Consider the following 18,530-nt stretch of genomic DNA (forward strand, 5'->3'; position numbering starts at 1 on the left):
GTATCAATAATATGCATATCATTGCTTCAGGTCCTGAGATACAGGCAGTTAGATTTGGGTATGTCATTTTAGGGGAAAATTGCTAAAAAAAAAGGGTTCAATCCTTTAAGACTAATTAACGTTAGCATCCAAACCTGTGGGAACTAGTTATGATCAAAAGAACTAGAACCTTGGGGAACGGAATGACATCCAAATCTGTGGGAACTAGTTATGATCAAAAGAACTAGAACCTTGGGGAACGGAATGACATCCAAATCTGTGTGTACCGGATGTATAACTAGAACCTTGGGGAACGGAATGACATCCAAATCTGTGTGTACCGGATGTATAACTAGAACCTTGGGGAACGGAATGACATCCAAATCTGTGTGTACCGGATGTATAACTAGAACCTTGGGGAACGGAATGACATACAAATCTGTGTGTACCGGATGTATAACTAGAACCTTGTGAGGACTAATTATGGCCTAAAAGAGAAAGTAAAAAGCGCTATAGAAATATAGAAAATGTTCCTGCAGGTTATAAAATAAAAACATTTAAATAAAAAGCCAGACTGAGGTATCCTTGGGCATAATTGTTGATTAGCGAGTTGCGTGGGTCTGAGTTGATCACAGTAGGACAGGTGAGGTTAATGTGGAGTGAAGGACTAGAGCGTGGGTAATCTTGCGAGAGAACTCGGCTTGGTGAAGCTCATTGAATGAGGGATTAGAGTGCAGGCGAGGGGTTGCGAGGGCATCTGGCTTGGTGAAGTTCATATTTTAACGTGTAATGTAAAATGTTTGATAAATGAGGCAAACAGGTATGCCCTGGGTTACTATTGTTAAGTGTTATTGTGCATGTTTGTTAATCCTGATACTTAAAATACGAGGTAAGACTGGATTTTCTGGGACCGTGTTAGATAGGTAGGAGACACTGTTGGTAGTTTTGCACAATTGGATAGACGTAAGAGAATCTATACCATAGTAATCCCAGTGTGGATACAACACCCCGTTGTGGGACCACTAATTAGGCAATATTTTGATAATGATATGGGTTTCCCTGTTCATAGACATGGTTTTGTGATCTAAAAAAAAAAAACAGCGCTAAACTGGGTTTTTCCTCGACCGTCTCATTTCCTCTGTGTACTGTGGTTATGAATGTGATATGAGAGTATGGAAATGTATCAATCTGAAGTTTGGATAATAAGATATAGAAATGTGTATAATAAGCTGATAGTTTAGAAAGTACATTTCGATACGTAGCGTTATCTTGGGGTCCGTTCAACACTGCTCATCATAATAATACCACCCTGTGATATTCTAAGTGCTAGATGTTATTTTAGAAAGTAGCGGCAAATCTATAATTTCTGGAAGTCTAGAGAACAGTTGAGAATTATTCCAATGACCGGCCGGGCAGCGTCTGGGAAAATAACGTTTTTTGGTTTCCGCTGGGAGTGGTAGCGATGGAGAGTCAGGAAACACACATGAAGTTGTTAATTCATGTGAGTACCTAAGATTCCCTACGTTATATATTGATTCTTTGAAGATATGAAAAAAAAATGAACGCGAAATAACGATGCGTGTGTATATACTATTTTACTATAGATTTGATAAAGTAACACTGGAAATAATGAGATGCAACTTAAACAACCCATACGTAGACGTACGTAGGTTCAGTGGTCTCTTTATGGATCATTTGATAGAGATCAAGTTAAAAGCATTTTATGACTGTCTAAACGCTTATGGGATTCTCTCAGTCTGGGTAATCTCAGAAAAAGATGAGTATATTAAAACCACGAGGAGAGGGGCAGAAAGAAATTCATAGAAGAGGTAAACTACAGCAAAGCGCACAAGCATTCTACCAATTCGGCTCGAATATGGGGGAAAAAAACCTAATCATGGATAGCATTTGGTAGCATTTCCCTGCTGACAGGAAAATTCCAAACTAATAGAGAATTCAGGGATGCAATTGTGAGTGGGCAAAATAACATAAAAGAAGGATCATTAGCTCAATACACAAGCATATTGATGTTAGCGTTCTCAGTGTAATCGCACTAATTGTGAAGTAATTTGAGTATGCAGTATGCTTATTGGTATTAAGATATACATTCTGGTATAAGTATGACAAATTTGTTGCTTGCGCCATCCTTATGAAACGCATGGCATATCATTTATTAACTATATGCTATTCAACTACCCAACGTTTGTCGACTTGATTATTCATGTCATTCTTAGCTTAGCTAAATGGTATAGTCGTTGTGCGTTCTCAATGGACATTATTAAATGGGGTACTTGGTAAATTCACTCAGGCAATTGTTCGGACTTCAGAGGAGTTGTCTGAATGTACCAGAGCGCAGAATAACTGATTTATTTACGAATGCGCAACGCTCGTTGAATATGGCCTGTGTCAGTCAATGTTAAGGAAATAACGTCATTTAAAATTGCCAGCAGCACAGTTATTCAAAATGTTGGTGACTAACTTGGAAAAACAAGCCTAACCAGCTCTGCTAGGGGACGGAGAGTGAAGACGTCTTCTCGTTTGTGTCTGGAAGTAACGTTAGCAAGCAAGCTAGCCAAAGGTGTTGGACTGCCTTGTGAGTTAAGAAAAACATTATGCATTATGAAAATCAGAGAGCTTGGACCAACCCTGTTCTTCAGCAGATTTTGGGGTTGAATAATCCTTGTGAGAATCAAGGACAGTAGGTAACATTAAAATTGGCAGTATATATGGGCGAGAGCACAAATGATGTTTACAAATAGTCAAACTTTGTTTCACGCCACATTCAAACAAATCGTTAAAGGGTGTAGATTTGAGGGATCTGTGTTGATACAATATGTAGTGAATTTGTTTTTGGTGTAAAAAGATGAAGGAACTCATTTGCCAAACATTACCACATTAGGAAACTGTGGTAGAGCAGGGTCACAAGGCATCATATGTGACCTGATTCAGGAAACTAGGCGTATGTAACAAGTCACGATTTCACAGGAGAGCAGTTTGAACTTAAAATATTTTTTATCAAAATGCGTTTTTTTTGGCAGAAATACCTTCTCGGACATGTAAACTTCCGTGTGCCTTAATATCCAACTTGTATGCCATCTGTAAATACGAATAAAATTGTTAAATTACGAGCCTAGTTGGTTTAGCCACAGAAAAAGTAAGCAACCTTCCCGCTAGCCATGATTGGCTGAGATAATGAGTGGGCTGGACATGTCGAGAGATGAGTTTGGATTAGTCTACCATATATCACGTGTCTGTCTATTGGAGCTGGTCAGTATGTTTAGGTCGTGTCAAACGCGGCTTTTAAAAATGTATCGCGTAGTAAAACTGCATAAACCTAATGTCAAGTTAAAGTGTACGGTTAGCTAACTAATGTTAGCTGGCTGGTTTGCTAGCTTACGTTATGTGTATGCTCTCCACTTTCTGGAGGACCAAGTTTTGAAAATCGGTGGAATTCGAGTATGATAGCTAAGGAGATGGAGAAAATACCAGTCTGGATTACATCGTCAAACTAAGGCAACCATGCATGGCATCAGACGTGTCCAACCATGATGTATACTGGAAATAATTTCAGATATTACACGTTTCTAATTTTGACAACGTGGTTTCATTTCAAGTGTACTGTTAGCTAGCTAACGTTATGTGTATGATCTTGTTCTTCGTATCTCAGACACATTTGCTTGACTAGTTATAGCCATAGACCCTGGTTGGTTAGCTACCTGCAGATTCATGCAGGGTAGTAACGTCATGAGTTGTGATTACGGTCCATTGTAGCTAGCTAAACAGGTCTTAACGAAAGACTCCACTCTAATTATGACAAAGTATTTTCATTTCAAGTTAAAGTGTACTGTTAGCTAGCTGGCTAATGTTAGCTGGCTGGCTCGCAAACTAACGTTCCGTCATGCGTTGGGATTCATTGTTTGCCTAGCGAGTTATCTAGCTACATTTCTTGACAAAAAGACTCTAGTCTTAGTGTACCAGAGCACAGAATAACAGAGGCATTTTTGAACGCTCAACACCTGTTGAATATGTCTGGTGTCAGTAAATGTCGGCAACAAAGCGTAATTCAATTGTTGCCAGCAGCACAGTTACAGTCACCAACGCTCTGGATAACATGAAAAAAGCCTAACCAGCTCTGCTAAGGCGACTAAAATGGTTAGAGTGCGGTGTTCTCACATGTGTCTGGAAGTAGCTAGCCAATGTTTGACAGTTAGCTTGGGTGCTTGACTGTAGTTGTGAGATCAGAGCTTTCGGAATAACCCTACTTATTGTCCAGAGCGGCCAGCGTGTGCTCTGAAAGCCAAACCACAGAGAGATCGGGCGAGTAATGTTCAGTGAGCTATTCTCTTTCTTAGATGTCTGGAAGTAGCTGGCAAGTTAGTACAGAACGGTTGGATCAACCCTTAAATTGATGGGTGGGGCTAAGGCTTAAGAGGGTGTGAACAATGCTGAATGGGTGTAGACAAAGGGCTCTCCAATAGTAGTACCAAAACATTGAAAGACGGTTTTCTCAAAAGTGAGTTTACAAGTTGATCAACTATCAAAGCAGAATTACTTTCCCCGTGTATTATATACCATTTTGTAGCTCCGAGTCAAAACATATTTTTTTTTTTTTATTCAAATGTTGCTACATAAGACCATATCCAGGTGGTGAGTCACATATGGTGAAGTACAACCAGCGAATCAAGACAACATATATTTGGGAGTTTCAAGAACACTTTAGTCTAAAATTGATTTATAGAATTGACAAGTGGGAGGGGTCAGGAGTCATTAAAGTGGACTCCCTGTGAACCGAAGTTGTGTTTGTTTTGACTATAATAATAATAAATAAAATGTTCACCTGGTATAGTAACGTTAGACAGAAAGACAGAGGTAGAGTATGGTTGAGATTGTAGCGAGCTTTCTGAGTAAAGGGAAACGGAGATGTAGACTAGTGAAGGTAACAAAGGAAAGTAAGTCAATTGGAAACTAGGAATTTCAAATTTGAATTGTTTGGATTGATTAAGAATTGGCTGATGTATTGTCTACATTTGGCACATTAAAGGTTAATCTTAAAATATACATTTAATGAGTGTGAGGCAGAGGTTGGTATAAAAATAGAGTAATATTATTAGGGTAGACTACATGTAAACATTTTATTTGTCTAGTAAGGAGAGAATAATCATGGTTTACTTTCTTTTATTTTCTAAACATTATGATGGGTGACGGTATGTGAATGGTAATATGTTAGTGAGTTTTTTTGGATAGCATTCTAAATGATGCAATATTTTAGTAATACAAGGTACAAGGTTAAACGATGAGTAGAGAGATTGAGCCTAGAGATAGTAAAATAGGTCAAATAGATTAGCTGCGGTTGAAAGCGAGGGCAATGGGACATTTGAAGTAGAGGTATGAGAAACGTTCTTGGATCATTTCTGATTACTGTTGCTGGGTTTCATAATTTAGGTAACACAAGTGAATTTGAGCAGTTAGTTTATGCATCTTAAAATTAGAATCCGTTTTCATTACGTGGAACAGTGTCCAGTAATTAAAGTAGATTGAAATAAGTATTAAATATTAAGCTGATGAGACAGCACTAACTTTTTGAAGGTTCTAGATTTGTTAAACCACAAGTTTATATTTTTACTAAATTAACACAACAGGTTGCAATGTTTAGATTACCGGAAAGGGAATATGGGTTTGTTTATTTTATAAGGGGTCGATCCCACTTAATGAAACATTATCTGATGTGTCTTGAGTAGGATTCTTTCTTCCAGGATTGACAGAAGTACACTACAGTATGTATGTTAAGGGAGATGTAGGAGACCACGTCTCTAACAAATTTTTAATAGATGCCATGGATCAAATATCACTGATTCCTTATGCTAAATAACTGTTTTGTCTCTTTTCCAGGAGAATGTGGGTAGTCATTTTCTCTCTTCGAAATGTTTCCTGGGGCTATGGTCTTGGGAGAGCAGTGAGTGAAATTCTGCAGTGTAGTTAGTATAAATGTATCCGGATTAGGCCGTCAACTACCAAATTAAATAAAGGCCTGGCCATTTTTGTTTGTTTTTACCATATGGTTTGCAGGAACCCACACACTTATGAATATTTGTTGGTGTTTTTACTATGTCTGATTTATTGTGAGTTCTATTTCATTTGGGTATCTTAAAAAGGGCACACAGAATTTTCAGAAGTTTTATTTTCAGAGTTTTAATTAAACACGTAAATTATTTTGATAAGAAATGTAATAGAAACTTACTGTAAACCTGAGATGAAACGTTTAATTGTTTTTCATTAGTCTAATATAGTAAGAAACACTTATTTGAAGGGTTTGAATGACCTCTGACCTCAGTTCTGACTGTCTAGTGTGGTTTGATCGCCCTCACTAGAAAGCCGAGACATTGGATGATGAATTTAAGGTCTGACTTTTGGGCTGACTGGTCTTAATTATTGCAATAATTAATCGAAATTGAATAAAGATGATTATTTGAAAAAAATTACAAAGTCTATCACTTCAATAGAATATTCCACCACAGTACTTCCACCCGAGTCAATACTTTGTGGAAGCATCTTTGGCAGCGATTACAGCTGTCAGTCTTTCTGGTTAAGTCACAAAGCTTTCCACACCTGGATTGTGCAACATTTGCACATTATCCTTTTCAAATTTTGTCTACTCTGTCAAAGTAGTTGTTGATCTTTGCTAGACAACCATTTTCAGATCGTGCTATAGATTTTCCAAGTAGATTTAAGTTAAAACTGTAACTCGGCCACTTAGGAACATTCACTCTCTTGGTAAGCAACTCCAGTTTAGATTTGGCCTTGTGTTTTAGGTTATTGTTCTGCTGAAAGGGGAATTCATCTCCCAGTGTCTTGTGAAAGAAGACTGAACCAGGTTTTCGCATGTGCTTAGCTCCATTCTGTTTCTTTTTTATCCTGAAAACTCCAGTCCTTAACGATTACAAGCATACCCAAAACATGATGCAGCCCCCAATATGCTTGAAAATATGGAGTGGTACTCAGTAATGTGTTGTATTGGATTTGCCCCAAACATAACTTTTTGTCCTAAATAGAAATTAATTGCTGTGTCACATTTTTTGCAGTATTACTTTAGTGCCTTGTTGCAAACAGGATGCATTTTTTGTAATACTTATGCTGTACAGGCTTCCTTTTCACTCTGTCAATTAGGTTGGTATTGTGGAGTAACTACAATGTTGATCCATCCTCAATTTTCTCCTAGCACAGCCATTAAACTCTAATTGTTTTGAAGTCACCATTGGCGTCATGGTGAAAACCCTGAGTGGTTTCCTTCTCCGGCAACAGAGTTACGAAGGACACCTGTATCTTAGTGACTGGGTGTATTGATACACCATCCAAAGTGTAATAACTTCACCATGCTCAAAAGCGTATTCAATGTCTACTTTTTATTTTATATTTATCTACCAATAGATGCCCTTCTTTGTGAGGAATTGGAAAACCTCCCTGGTCATTGTGGTTGAATCTGTTTGAAATTCACAGCTCGACTGGGGTACAGAGATGAGGTAGTGATATATATATATATTTTTTTTAAACACTATTATTGCACACAGTCCCCTCATTTGGTGACTTAAGAAAATGTTTACTCATGAACTTATTCAAGCTTGTCATAAAAGGGGTTGAATACTTACACTGAAGACAGATTTTCATTTTTAATTCACAACAAATTTTGAAAAATATGACATGGGATAGTGTGTGTAGGCCACTGACAAAAACTAAATTTAATCCATTTTAAATTCAGGCTGTGTAACAACAAAATGTGGAAAAAGTCCAGGGGTGTGAACACTTTCTGAAGACACTGTATATTTATATATTATTATCTCTAATTGTATGTTTAATTTATTTTAGCATGTATGCTGCTTTTGTTAAGGGGAGGGGGGTGTCTCACTAAGTATAGGGGGACAAAATGATGTCTGTTCAATTTGTAATTTCTCTCTTTATATGTCCAATATTTGTTATTAAATAAATAAACACACACACAGTACCAGTCAAAAGTTTGGACGCCTACTCATTCAAGAGTTTCTTTATTTTTAGTATTTTCTACATTGTAGAATAGTGAAGACATCAAAACTATGAAATAACATATGGAATCATGTAACCAAAAAAGTGTTAAAATATACTGCTCAAAAAAATAAAGGGAACACTTAAACAGCACAATGTAACGCCAAGTCAATCACACTTCTGTGAAATCAAACTGTCCACTTAGGAAGCAACACTGATTGACAAATTTCACATGCTGTTGTGCAAATGGAATAGACAACAGGTGGAAATTATAGGCAATTAGCAAGACACCCCCAATAAAGGAGTGGTTCTGCAGGTGGTGACCACAGACCACTTCTCAGTTCCTATGCTTCCTGGCTGATGTTTTGGTCACTTTTGAATGCTGGCAGTGCTTTCACTGTAGTGGTAGCATGAGACAGAGTCTACAACCCACACAAGTGGCTCAGGTAGTGCAGCTCATCCAGGATGGCACATCAATGCGAGCTATGGCAAGAAGGTTTGCTGTGTCTGTCAGCGTAGTGTCCAGAGCATGGAGGCGCTACCAGGAGACAGGCCAGTACATCAGGAGACGTGGAGGAGGCCGTAGGAGGGCAACAACCCAGCAGCAGGACCGATACCTCCGCCTTTGTGCAAAGAGGAGCAGGAGGAGCACTGCCAGAGCCCTGCAAAATGACCTCCAGCAGGCCACAAATGTGCATGTGTCTGCTCAAACGGTCAGAAACAGACTCCATGAGGGTGGTATGAGGGCCCGACGTCCACAGGTGGGGGTTGTGCTTACAGCCCAACACCGTGCAGGACGTTTGGCATTTGCCAGAGAACACCAAGATTAGCAAATTCGCCACTGGCGCCCTGTGCTCTTCACAGATGAAAGCAGGTTCACACTGAGCACATGTGACAGACGTGACAGAGTCTGGAGACGCCGTGGAGAACGTTCTACTGCCTGCAACATCCTGCAGCATGACCGGTTTGGCGGTGGGTCAGTCATGGTGTGGGGTGGCATTTCTTTGGGGGGCCGCACAGCCCTCCATGTGCTCGCCAGAGGTAGCCTGACTGCCATTAGGTACCGAGATGAGATCCTCAGACCCCTTGTGAGACCATATGCTGGTGCGGTTGGCCCTGGGTTCCTCCTAATGCAAGACCTCGTGGCTGGAGTGTGTCAGCAGTTCCTGCAAGAGGAAGGCATTGATGCTATGGACTGGCCCGCCCGTTCCCCAGACCTGAATCCAATTGAGCACATCTGTGACATCATGTCTCGCTCTATCCACCAACGCCACGTTGCACCACAGACTGTCCAGGAGTTGGCAGATGCTTTAGTCCAGGTCTGGGAGGAGATCTCTCAGGAGACCATCCGCCACCTCATCAGGAGCATGCCCAGGCGTTGTAGGGAGGTCATACAGGCACGTGGAGGCCACACACACTACTGAGTCTCATTTTGACTTGTTTTAAGGACATTACATCAAAGTTGGATCAGCCTGTAGTGTGGTTTTCCACTTTAATTTTGAGTGTGACTCCAAATCCAGACCTCCATGGGTTGATAAATTGGATTTCCATTGATTATTTGTGTGATTTTGTTGTCAGCACATTCAACTATGTAAAGAAAAAGTATTTAATATTTCATTCATTCAGATCTAGGATGTGTTATTTTAGTGTTCCCTTTATTTTTTTGAGCAGTGTATATTTGAGTAGCCACCCTTTGCCTTGATGACCGCTTTGCACACTCTTGGCATTCTCTCAACCAGCTTCACCTGGAATCCTTTTCCAACCGTCTTGAATGAGTTCCCACATGTGATAAAGCAGCCAGTAAGTGCCTTCCTTCACTTTGCGGACCAACTCATCAAAAACCATCTCAATTTGGGTCGAGGTCAGGTGATTGAGGAGGCCAGGTCATCTGATGCAGCACTCCATCACTCTCCTTCTTGGTCAAATAGCCCTTACACAGCCTGGAGGTGTGTTGGGTCATTGTCCTGATTAAAAACAAATGATACTCCCACTAAGCGCAAATCAGGTGGGATGGCGTATCCATGCTACCATTGCTAGCCATGCAACCATTAGTGTTCCTTGGCCCAAGCACGTCTCTTCTTATTGGTGTCCTTTAGTAGTGGCTTCTTTGCAGCAATTCGACCATGAAGGCCTGATTCACGCAGTCTCCTCTGAACAGCTGATGTTGAGATGTGTCTGTTACTTGAACTCTGAAGGATTTATTTGGGCTGCATTTTCTGAGGCTGGTAACTCTAATGAACTTATCCTCTGCAGCAGAGGTAACTCCAGGTCTTCCTTTCAAAGCAAAGGATGGCTACTTTGAAGAATCTCAAATATATTTTCATTTGATTAACACTTTTTTGGTTACTACATGATTCACTATTATTCTACAATGTAGAAAATAGAAAAAATAAAGAAAAACCCTTGAATGAGTAGGCGTCCAAACTTTTGACTGGTACTGTATATAAAAAAAAAAGGAAAACAAGTTATCACAATACGGACATGTGCAATATCCATATTGCACGCAATATTTCGAAACGTATTCTCAGCAGTGTGTAATGTCTGTTTTTATAGTGAAAAAAAAAAGTTGTCTCCTCTTGCAGCTGCTTCCCACAAACTCCAAGCCATCCTAGCTGTTAGATTCACTTTACGTTCACATGCTGTTCTGTTAGATCAAATGCAGTCAACCGATTGTTCCAAACAAGAATGATGCTGCTTTCCACTTTGCTTCTTAATAGAAGTCATTCCATTTCTATGATTCAAACAGCTAACCCAAGTGTTTTGATTTAGATTGCATGTCAAATTACAATATTTCGTCAAGAAAATGGCAATTAGATTTTTTGCCAATATCGTGCAGCCCTAGTAGATAGATTATTGGTTGATTGAGTAATTGCAGTACGGTTAGTTTGTAATTGCAGTATGGTTAGTGTGTAGTTGCGGTATAGTTGATGAGTATTTACAGTATGGTTGCAGTGTGGCTGTACCTCTTTGAGCTGCTCCTTGCGTGCGCGGTACTGGCGTTTCTGGGATTCTAGCAGGCTGGTCAGTTCCTTCTTCTGCTGGGCCAGGATGTGCTGCTGGAACTTCTTCTCCTCAGCCAGGGCTGCCTTGGTCTGAAAACCAACCACACAAGGCCATAAGCTGGGTAAGAATAGAGCTAACCCCCCCCCCAAATTCTAGAGCTAAAATACGGCTTGACTATCTACTTAAAACTTTGGCCTACAAATGTACATTGAGATCCTGGGATAGCCGCCCCGTGTCGCCGTAGTCAATACCCTTTCCTCTTTTCTTTCAACGTTTCCTTCCATCTCATTCCACTCCTGTTCAACCCCCCCCATCTGTACCTCTTTCTTCAACCTGGTGCTTCTTGCTAAGGTTGTCCCCACCTTCCCAATCTCACACTCCTCCTTCCCTTCCTATCCCTCCAGGATGGCTTTGTGCTACTTGCTCAGTTTGTCCCCATCCCCTCACCCCACCCATCCCTCCACCCCTCTTTCTCCAGGATTGCCTTGTGCTTTTTGCTGAAGTTGTCCCCACCTACCTCGCTCCTGATCCATACCTCCCTTCTTCCCTTACCTCCTTCTCCAGGATAGCCTGGTGCTTCTTGCTCAACTTGTCCCCCTCCCCTCCAAAGCTGTTCCTCTGGTTCTCCAACTCCTTGTCCAGCCTCAGCTGATGCTCATCCATCTCCGCCTTCAGCTTGTTTTCGAGGCCCATCAGCTGCTTCTGGTGCTGCCGCCGCATGCGCTTGTACCTGGGAAGGGGTAAAAGGAGGAATGGACACGAGAAAAGTATGTCAAAAACTAGTACAGCCAAGTGGAATTGGCAATTACTTAAGCAGCCCGATTCAGATATTTTGACAACCAGTACAGCCAACTGCGCCGGTCGGTTTTACATAGTTCCATGAACTGCTTTCTAACCACGAATGAGAATTTAGAACATTTATTACCAGTGGGCTAAGCTGGTTGAAATGGCATCATTAAAACCAGTTTACAACCCATATGTTGTCATTTGGTTGTAATGATTTTTACAAATAATTTCAACCAGTTATGGCCGATAGATATCCATTTTGTGTGTCACAGCGTGGCTAGATCTATGCGCAAATAGTGTTGTACGATACACCGAAACATCTGTACTTCTTCAATACTACATGAAAAATGGCTCTGTTACTTTCAGTTATTCTATCAAATAGGTCTTACATTCGGAAATAAACTAAATGTATTGAACTTTGAATGTATTAATTTGCCCAAGTTTATCATAAGACATGAACAGAATGCATTAGTGATTCTTATTCCCTGCAACTTTCTGATGAGGTAACGGCACGGAAATGCACCTGTTCATGTGTGTATGGTTCGCGTATGTCTACCACTTTGTGTAGCCGTTAGCGATGCAAATGTTAACCGTCTCCGGGTAGATGAAAAGGCTTCCCCAAAAACCTTGAATTAAAAGCTAACAACAAAGTAGCCTATGCCTTCCTGGCAGAATCAAGATTATCTGCATCAATCCAGTGGCCATTTGTTTTGCAAACTACATCACGTGCACTACATAAAACATTGCTAACCAAACAAGAGTGTTAAGTGCATGCCACTTGAATTAAAGGGTAACTACACAAAACAAAAATCTAACTTACGATTATTCCCAGACCTCAAAAGTGGTCCCCGACGTGGTCTAAGCATTGTTGTGGAGTTAAAACTTCCAATGTTGTTGTTTTTCTATTTTTAAAGTGTGATTTTGGGTTAAACCAGAAAAAAGAAAAGAAAGGGGAAAACCACAATCCTGCTCTCCACTTAATTTTTTGGGTCCCGTAGGATGATTTTGGTATCGAGTATCGTGATACTAACCCTGGTATCAGTATTGAAGTCAACATTCTGGTATCGTTAGAATACTAGTAGTGAGTACCTCTGAAAAATACTATATTAGTACACTCCCCTACATATGTATTTGGACAATGAAGCTAAATTGTTTCATTTGACTATTCTCCAGCATTTTCTATTTGAGATCAAACGTTTCATGAGGTGACAGTACAGAACGTTTATTTGAGTATATTCAAACATGTTTTACCATTGAGAAATGTAAGCACTTTATGCATCTAGTCCTCCCATGTGAAGAAGTCATAAGTAATTGGACAAATTCACTTAAATTCACATAAGTAATTGGACAAATGTTTAAATTGGTACCATATGCCATTTTTTATTTTAGCCCTTTTTCGTGGTATCCAATTGGTAGTTACAATCTTGTTTCATCGTTACAACTCCCGTACAGACTCGGGAGAGGCGAAGGTCGAGAGCCGTGCGTCCTACAAAACACAACCCAACTAAGCTGCACTGCTTCTTGACACAATGCCCACTTAACCCAGAAGCCAGCCGCACCAATGTGTCGGAGGAAACACCGTACACCTGGCAATCGTGTCAGCGTGCACTGCGCCCGGCCCGCCACAGGAGTCGCTAGTGCGCGACGGGACAAGGACATCCCTGCCGGTCAAACCCTCCCCTAACAACGCTGGGCCAATTGTGCGCCGCCCCATGGGTCTCCCGGTCGGGGCCAGCTGCGACAGAGCCTGGATTCGAATCCAGAATCTCTAGAGGCACAGCTTGCACTGCGATCGGCTAGCACTGCCAATCGGGAGGCCGGTACCATATTACTTGTACATAACCACATCCAGCGTGTGACAGCGGATGAATTTGCAGATTGTTTTGCTCAATGTTAACTGAAAGGTGAATGATGACTGGAGTAAATCAATTATCTTGATTTCCATGGACTAGCCAATCCTTTGCCTTCTAATTACAGATGGGCCCTTTCTATTGGTCATTCCATAAAAGCTCTCCTACCCAGACATCTGCTCCCTCAGCGCCGACCCCTGCTCGTGCTCCTGGATCTGCCGGGTCACCAGCGATGCTGTCCGGATGGTGGCAAAGTGATCTCGGCTGCGGTGTCCCTTCCGCCGGCCACCTTCTCTTCCCTCACCCCGTGACGGGGGCTGCTGCGGTGCGTCCAGTTCGGGCTGGTAGGGGTCGTCGTAGATGTTGTCATGGCTCTGATGTAGAGAGAGAGAAATCTTTTGTGTAAATCACGTGTTGCATTGTGGAATCAATCTGGAGGTGGGGGAAGAATAGGTAGTTAGCCACTAGTGAGCCATTTATGTGGTAAACTAAATGGAGGTAAAACCATAATTTACAGTTTAGAATCAGCGCAACAAATACACCCCAAAAAACAGCTCACCTTCGGTATTTTACAATCGTCATATCTAGCTAAATACACTGAACAAATGCAACATGCTACAATTTCAAAGATTTTACCGAGTTAAAATTCATAATGAAATCAGTCAATTGAAATAAATTCCTTATGACCCAATATATCTTTTTTTAACTTTTATTTAACTAGGCAAGTCAGTTAAGAACAAATTCTTATTTTCAATGACGGCCTAGGAATAGTGGGTTAAACTGCCTTGTTCAGGGGCAGAACGACAGATTTTTTACCTTGTCAGCTCGGGGATTCGATCTTGCAACCTTTCGGTTACTGGCCCACACTCTAACCACTAGGCTAGCTGCTGCCCCGGATTTTACATGACTGGGAAAACAGATATGCATCAGGTAGGGGTGTGGATCAGAAAACCAGTCAGTATCTGGTGTGACCATCTGACTCATGCAGATTTTTTCCAAGGGAGTTGGGCCTTTTCGCGGCACGCTTGTAAGGCTCCGATTGTCCAAAAGGCTTCCAACAAGTATTCTACTGTTCTCCTGTGTAGTTGTCCGGTGACTTGTTGCGTAGTCCTGAACAGAACTACGGAGTTTATTTTCCTTCCATTCGCTCTCGAATATGCTTCTTTGAAGATAGGCTAGCCAGCCAGGTCGATGGTTCCCAGTGGGGTGATGAGAGTAGCATAATACGATGGTTTGAGAAGAGTTGTAGAATAGTCCCACAGCATTATCAGCAAACCGCTCGCCCACACGACACCATCAGCCCGATACAATTAAAACCAGGACTCATCTGTAAAGAGCACACTTTTCCAGCGTGTCAATGGCCATCGAAGGTGAGCATTTGCCCACTGAAGTTGGTTACGACGCCGAACTGCATCAGGTCAAGACCGTGGTGAGGACAACGAGCACGCAGATGAGCTTCCGAGACGGTTTCTAACAGTTTGTGCAAAAAATTATTCAATTTAGCTAACCCAGTTTCATCAGCTGTCCGGGTGGCTGGTCTCAGACATTCCCGCAAGTGAAGAAGCCTGATATGGAGGTCCTGGGCTGGCATTGTTACACATGGTCTGCAGTTGTGAGACCGTTGGGCATACTGCCAAATTCTCTATAATGACATCGGAGGCGGCTTATGGTAGAGAAACAAATTCTCTAGCAACAGCTCGTGAACATTCCTGCAGTCAGCATGGCAATTGCATCTGTGGCGTTGTGTGACAAAACTGCACATTTTAGAGTGGCCTTTTGTCTCCAGCACAAGGTGCACCTGCGTAATGAATTTGAGTGAAACACTTTTGTCCGTACGGACATTTTCTAGGATCTTTTATTTCATGTCATGAAACATGGTACCAACACTTTAAACGTTGCGTTGATATTTTTGTTCAGTGTAGTAATCGTTTACCCACCTCACACAGCACAGTGTTTACATACTGACAAAATTGTGAAATAGGACTTGGGTGATGCTTTGGGAAAATTGGGGGGGGGGTCTTATCTTATGCCCCCCGCCTTGGAAAAGGTTGTCTAAAGGAAACACTGCTGTGACTAATGTCTAAAGGTAAGTCCCAACTGACCAGGGGCTTGTGCAGGACTGAGCTGTTGGAGGTGACTGTTTGCTCGCCCTCCTGCATCATGGCCATCTCGCCGCTGTCGTCAGAACCGTCCGCCAGGCTGTTGACCGAGCTGCTCTGGGAGCTTGCGCTGATGGACATGGAAGGCAGCGAATGGGAGCTCTCCATGCTGTTGACGGTACCTGTCCGCAGCATGTACTGCTCCACGTCCTGGAGACAAAGGGACGGTGGTTAGGAGAAGTGGTGATAACATAAGCACGATCACGCACACACAAATGCATAGCTCGCCTGCATACACATAACACTGCCTACAAACACACAACCCCCCCCCCCCCGCACACACACCTAAAAAAAAAAACGCACTCTCAGATGCAGTTCAAATCCACAGCCCAATCCTCTTCCTCTAAATTAACCTTTACAGGATCGGTGTCCCTATACTGGGACGGTTGATGCTAACGTGCGCTAAAGTGACTAGAATGTAATTGTAAGTAACAGCAAACTTTCCAGGACATAGACATGTCTTAAAATTCTTGTTAATCTAACTGCACTGTCCAATTTACAGTAACTATTAGTGAAAAAAAATACCATGCTATTGTTTGAGGAGTGCACCAAAAAATAAAAAAATAAAAAATAATAATATCACGGCAACTGGTTTGATATATCCACCTCTGAATGTAAATAATGTACTTACATTGAGTAATCTTGCTCTGATTTGTCATCCTGAGGGTCCCATAGATAAAATGTAGCATTGTTTTGTTTGAAAAAAAAATTATATATTTTTATATTCAAATGTAGGAACTGGGTTCTACAGTTTGAACCCCTGCCGTCTCTGGTCCACACCCACCCCGCCATCTAGATTTGTGAATGTTAGTGTATAAGCTAAATGATCCATTATGTATGACATTCCTGGAGTGTGTAAACGTACAAAAATTATATGGTAATACAAAATGTATGTTTTCTACAGTTATGTACTTATCAATTGACCAATTCGGCACATTTGGGCAAACTTGATACAAACTACTGGGCAGTAGTGCAATTCTTCACTTGATCAAATCTGAAAGCGCAGACACTGCTGGCCAAAATCTAAATTGCAACTCAATTGGAATATATTATTGCCTTTCTCTTGCATTTCAAAGCTGGAACAAAAAGAAAATACAAAAAAACAAGGTTTTCTTTTACCAGATCTAATGTGTAATATTCTCCTACATTCATTTCACATTTCCACAAAATTCAAAGTGTTTGCTTTCAAATGGTTTCAAGAATATGGACATCCTTGCTTCAGGTCCTGAGCTACAGGCAGTTAGATTTGGGTATGTCATTTTAGGTGAATATTGAAAAAAGGGGTCCGATACTTACGAGGTTTTAAGACCAGTGCGTTCTGTAGTCTGTCTTCCCCTCCTCACTCAACACATCATCCTTTTGTTTGGTTCTGGTCCTACATCATCCTCGGCTAACTGTTACTATTCTCCTCTCTCCCTACTGCCTCCTCATTTTCTCCCTCTACGTAACATCTCCATGTCCTCCCCGCTTTCTTTCTCCCCCACCGCCATCTCTCTTTTGTACGTCCCTCTACTGCCTCTCCAAGTTCACCGTCTCTCCCTATCCCTCGTTATCTCCCTTTTTATGCCATTTCTCTCATCCTCCCCTCCCTCCTTACCTGCTCTCCTCCCTCCTTACCTCCCATTCTCCTCTCAACCTGCCAGTTCTCTCCTCCTCCCTTCTTTCTACCACCTCCCACCCTCATTAACTCCTCTCCATGCTTACCACCTACTCCTCTTCCCTCATCACACCCCCCTTCACCTCCCTCATCACCCCCCTTACCACCACCTCCCTTCTTACCACCTCCCATCCCTCATCACACCCCCTTACCACCACCTCCCTTCCTCACTCCTCATACCTCATCCTCCTCCCCTCCCTCGGGCTGGGGCCCGTTGAGGGCCTCGTGGAAAAGGATCTTCTTCATTTTGCGGTACTGCAGGTTGTCCAGCTCCCGCACCGCGTCTTTGGTGCGAGCTATCAGGTCCATCACCACCGTGTGAGGACGCTCTCTGCATAGGAAATGGTGCTGAGGTAGAGGAAGGGAGAATGGGTTCTAAGGTTAATCCAGCAGGCAAAACTGGTCAAATTGATGTTGGAATTACATAATGTCTAGTTGTAATGACATGTCAATCAATGCCATCTTTGTTGGTTTAATGCGTCAACCATTAGCCTAGCTGGGAAAACTGGTTGCAATGAGATCTTTGAAACCCAATTACAGCGTTCAACCAATTCTGGTTGTAATGACGCAATTTCTACCTGATGGTGCCACTTGGCGCTGTTGGCAAGTTAAGGTTCACTTTAAACTGGAGCCATTGAAGAGAAGCTTCTTTGCCATTATGAGAATAAGGAATCACAGCACCTCTTTAGGCCACCTCTGATATTATTAACGGGTAAAGAGTTCATGGCCATTCCTTGGTTTCTACATGTTTGTGTACTGCCTTCTTTCGATTTTCTTAAGCATCGAATAACTTTATTTTTAAAGAGGAAACGTAGACCAAGAGATAGCGTTTACCTTCAGCAGCACGTCAGAGGTAGGTCTGTCCTGGTGGATCTTCTGCAGACACGAGTCCACAAAGTTATGGAAATAATCAGACCTGAAAAGGACGAGACCAAACAACGAGAAACTATTCACAGTCGCACTATAAAAACGGTAGTCATCTACACCAGGAGTGTCAAACTTATTTTGCCAGCAGGCCATAGGTTTGACACCCCTGATCTACACCAATGGCTCATATTGTTCTCAGAAAGTAGCCTGGTCCCA

At 41.8% G+C, this 18,530-nt stretch overlaps 1 protein-coding gene across 6 annotated transcripts in view; it reads right to left on the reverse strand.

Annotated features, from left to right (window-relative positions):
* Positions 1–18,530, reverse strand: part of taok2b (TAO kinase 2b) — a 75,694-nt gene that overhangs the window by 28,125 nt on the left and 29,039 nt on the right. For all 6 annotated transcript variants that reach the window (XM_014159280.3, XM_014159279.3, XM_014159274.3 and 3 more), the window contains 6 exons: positions 18,282–18,363; positions 17,628–17,795; positions 15,734–15,940; positions 13,800–14,005; positions 11,548–11,725; positions 10,956–11,084 (listed from right to left, as the gene is read on the reverse strand). In XM_014159280.3, coding sequence (XP_014014755.1) covers positions 10,956–11,084; positions 11,548–11,725; positions 13,800–14,005; positions 15,734–15,940; positions 17,628–17,795; positions 18,282–18,363 — 970 coding nt within the window. The remainder of the gene's footprint in view (positions 1–10,955; positions 11,085–11,547; positions 11,726–13,799; positions 14,006–15,733; positions 15,941–17,627; positions 17,796–18,281; positions 18,364–18,530) is intronic.

The sequence above is a fragment of the Salmo salar genome, chromosome 19 (genome assembly GCF_965601325.2).
Source record: "Salmo salar chromosome 19, fSalSal1, whole genome shotgun sequence".
NCBI classification, from domain to species: domain Eukaryota; kingdom Metazoa; phylum Chordata; class Actinopteri; order Salmoniformes; family Salmonidae; genus Salmo; species Salmo salar.